General features: G+C 58.0%; 1 protein-coding gene across 1 annotated transcript in view; it reads right to left on the bottom strand.

Moving 5' to 3' along the window:
* GMEB1 (glucocorticoid modulatory element binding protein 1) overlaps positions 1-1,454 on the bottom strand; it is an 8,843-nt gene extending 7,389 nt beyond the window's left edge. Inside the window, exons 1-2 of the mRNA XM_009071990.1 lie at positions 1,327-1,454; positions 281-363 (exon numbers count right to left, since the gene is read on the bottom strand). Of these exons, the coding sequence (XP_009070238.1) occupies positions 281-363; positions 1,327-1,454 (211 nt within the window). The remainder of the gene's footprint in view (positions 1-280; positions 364-1,326) is intronic.
* Between the last annotated feature and the right edge of the window lie 1,480 nt (positions 1,455-2,934).

The following is a 2,934-nucleotide window of genomic DNA, read 5'->3' as shown; positions in this document are numbered from 1 at the left end:
TGCTGCCAGTGCCTGCACACCACAACTAGGGTGACATCCCGGCTCCCCTGGACCCTGTGGGAGCCCTTACCATTCCTTCCAGGAGAGCCAGGATCTCACTTCCAGGACTTTGAGACCAAGCAGTAACAGCAGACTCTTATTCCAGAGTATGCCCAGCCCCTGCACCCACATCCATGCCTGGGAATCAGCATCTGCAGGGGCAGAGCCAGAAGGAAGCCCAGCGAACTGGAGGCTCCAGCCCTGCACAGGAGGGGATTCATCCATCCAAGAGGGAACTCACCAATCCCTTCTTCCAGCTTGTGGATGGTGTGGGTTTCCACGGCCACCACGGCAGCACTGGCCTCAGAGCTCTCTTGGTAAATCCTGTGGTGAGAGAGATCCATAAACAAACTCCCCAAACCACGGGAAATTAGGATTCACAGCACGGCCTTAAACTCGGTTCGTTTCTTGCCTGTCCTCGAGGGATGTGCAGTTTGTCTGATACAGTTTCAATCACCAGGAATTTTTTGGCATATACAAAACACTAATAATCTCAAGGACTGACAGATGCAGAGGCATTCCCAGTCCTGTCAGCCCACCCTCCATGCCGCCAGCACCACTGAAGCAGCTCTGCAGACTTCTCTGTGCCTTCTCCTCTGCTTTCCACCACCCACAACAGCAGTAAGCAGAGTTCAGTGTCCCAGGATTTCCCTCCTAGCCCTGTGTGACACTTCAGCACGAGGTGACCACGCAAGGAAGTCACTATCAGGCCCACAGCCACCCTGCCCTTTGAATATTATCCAAGTGGTGCCAGGTTTTTACATCCTGATGGATCCAGAGTGAGGATGAAGCGTGTGGTGGCAGTCACTTCTCTGCAGCAGCTGCCAGGGATGCCATAAAATTCCCTCCACATCCCAGCCTCGTTGTATTTTAAAGGAGGATTATTTTAGGGGAATAATCCTGATAATAAGCATCATATTTTAAGGGAAAGCTGGTGCAGAGGCACATGCAAGTGTAGACATGAAGACCACTACACCCAGCAGCTGCAGCATGGCAAAAACCCACCCTGGGGCTGGAGAGGGAAGAGGGAGACTGGGACAGCACTTCCCTGCTGCCACAATCCAGGAAACACCATAGCCCCACAGGACAATTTCAGCCCTTAGAGGCCCCATGACAACCACACACACAAAAGCCTTTTTCCCTTGTATTTCTCCCTCCTCTGCATGGCAGAAAACCAATGCAGACATGGAAACTGCAGCGACTCTCCATCCCCACGCCACAAAACCCCACAGGGCTCCCCCCATCCCACCCCACGCCTCCCAGTCACACCAGTACCACTCAGCTCACCCTTGCTGCACCGGCTGGAGCTGCAGGATCACTTGGGTTTTGGTATCCTCCGGGTTCTCCCCTTCGTTGCCGTCACTTGGTACAACCACCACATCACCCACAGGGACACTCACTTCGGCATTCGCCATCTCTCACATGAACCCGGCGCTGCTGCAGGGGGAAGGCAGAGCAGGGCTGTGCCACGGCAGCTCCGGGGCTGTGAGGGGACAGGGGAGCAGCATGGCCTGGTCCCAGCACAGCCCTCGGGGCTGGCACAGCACAGCTCCAGCCCCAAACTGGCGACCAAGCGGTTTAAATTCACCACCAGAGGTGGCAAGTGCTTGTCAACACACACGGGGATTTCTCCTCCCTGTGGATCGTATCTCATCCAATGACACAAACCCCACAGAGGCTCAGCCCCCCGCAGTGCTATCCCACCTGGAACTTCCCGGCTCTGCCCCTCTCCAGACCCTCAGCTTTGCACCAGGGATGCAAATCCACACGGTGGATTGTGGCTGGAGGTTCTCCCGCCGGCCAGCGCTTCCAGCTGCTCCTGGGATGCTGTGATCCCTCCAGGAATGTGCCTGGGAATGAGCCTTCCCAGGAGTAGCTGCTGCAGCAGGAAGACCTGGCAAGGGGTCACGGAGCATCTGCGCTCCTAAGAGATCTTCCTATGGCTCTGCAGGAGGCACAAAGGTGGTTTTGTTACTGCTGTGGGGCTGGAATTCAGCCCCTCCAGCCTGGATCACCTCCTCAGGGTAAAGGCTTAGGGGAAAGATGGAGAGTTAGCATCATGGAACTCTGGAATTTGGGTTGGGTTGAAAGGACCTTAAGCATCATCTCACCTCACCCCCTGCCATGGGCAGGGACACCTTCCACTAGCCCAGGGTGCTCCAAGCTCCATCCAACCTGGGCTGGAACACTCCCAGGGATGGAGCAGCCACAGCTTCTCTGGGCAACATGTGCCAGTGCCTCAGCACCTCACAGGGAACAATTTGTCTCTAATATACCACTTAAACCTCAGGCATCTCAGGCTGGGACCTCCCAGAAGGTAACAGTGTCCCACACCTGGCATGCAGCAGGACAAGCCTGGGGAGCCACTGGTGCAGGGAACACACTCCCACCCTGCTGCAGCCGTGGAACCCCTTCTGCCTCCCCTCTCTCCAGGCAGATAAACCCCCAGGACCCCCGAGGGACAGCGTGGCTACAGCTTCCCCAGGATGTCTGGCACGGGGGGCTGCCAGGACATGGCCAAACCCCGGCAGCACGGGGTGGGGGGCAAAACCAGCCCTATGGGAGGGAAATGGGGGGCTACACACCCAGCCCAGGGCACGATGCAGGGCCAGCAGTGGTATCCCCCGATGCAGGTCCCCAAGGTCGTGGTGAGGACTCACCAGTGGGGCAGGGGTCTCCACCCCTCCACGGGGGTCACCTCTTCCCCTCTGCGGGGATCAGGGCTGGGAGTCAGTGGGGTCAGGGTCGGTGGTCGCTGCCCTCCTGCATCCGCGGGGGTCAGTGCGGGGCAGTCTCGGGGTTAGGGTCGGGGGTCAGTATGCCCTCACGCGGGGGTCAGTGTGGGTCAGTCTCGGGGTCTGTGTCGGGGTTAAGGTCGGGGGTCAGTGTCCCCCC

This window comes from Acanthisitta chloris, unplaced genomic scaffold (assembly GCF_000695815.1).
Source record: "Acanthisitta chloris isolate BGI_N310 unplaced genomic scaffold, ASM69581v1 scaffold42233, whole genome shotgun sequence".
Lineage (NCBI taxonomy): Eukaryota > Metazoa > Chordata > Aves > Passeriformes > Acanthisittidae > Acanthisitta > Acanthisitta chloris.
Note: the sequence above shows the minus strand (reverse complement) of the source record. Positions and strands in the feature narration are given on the sequence as shown.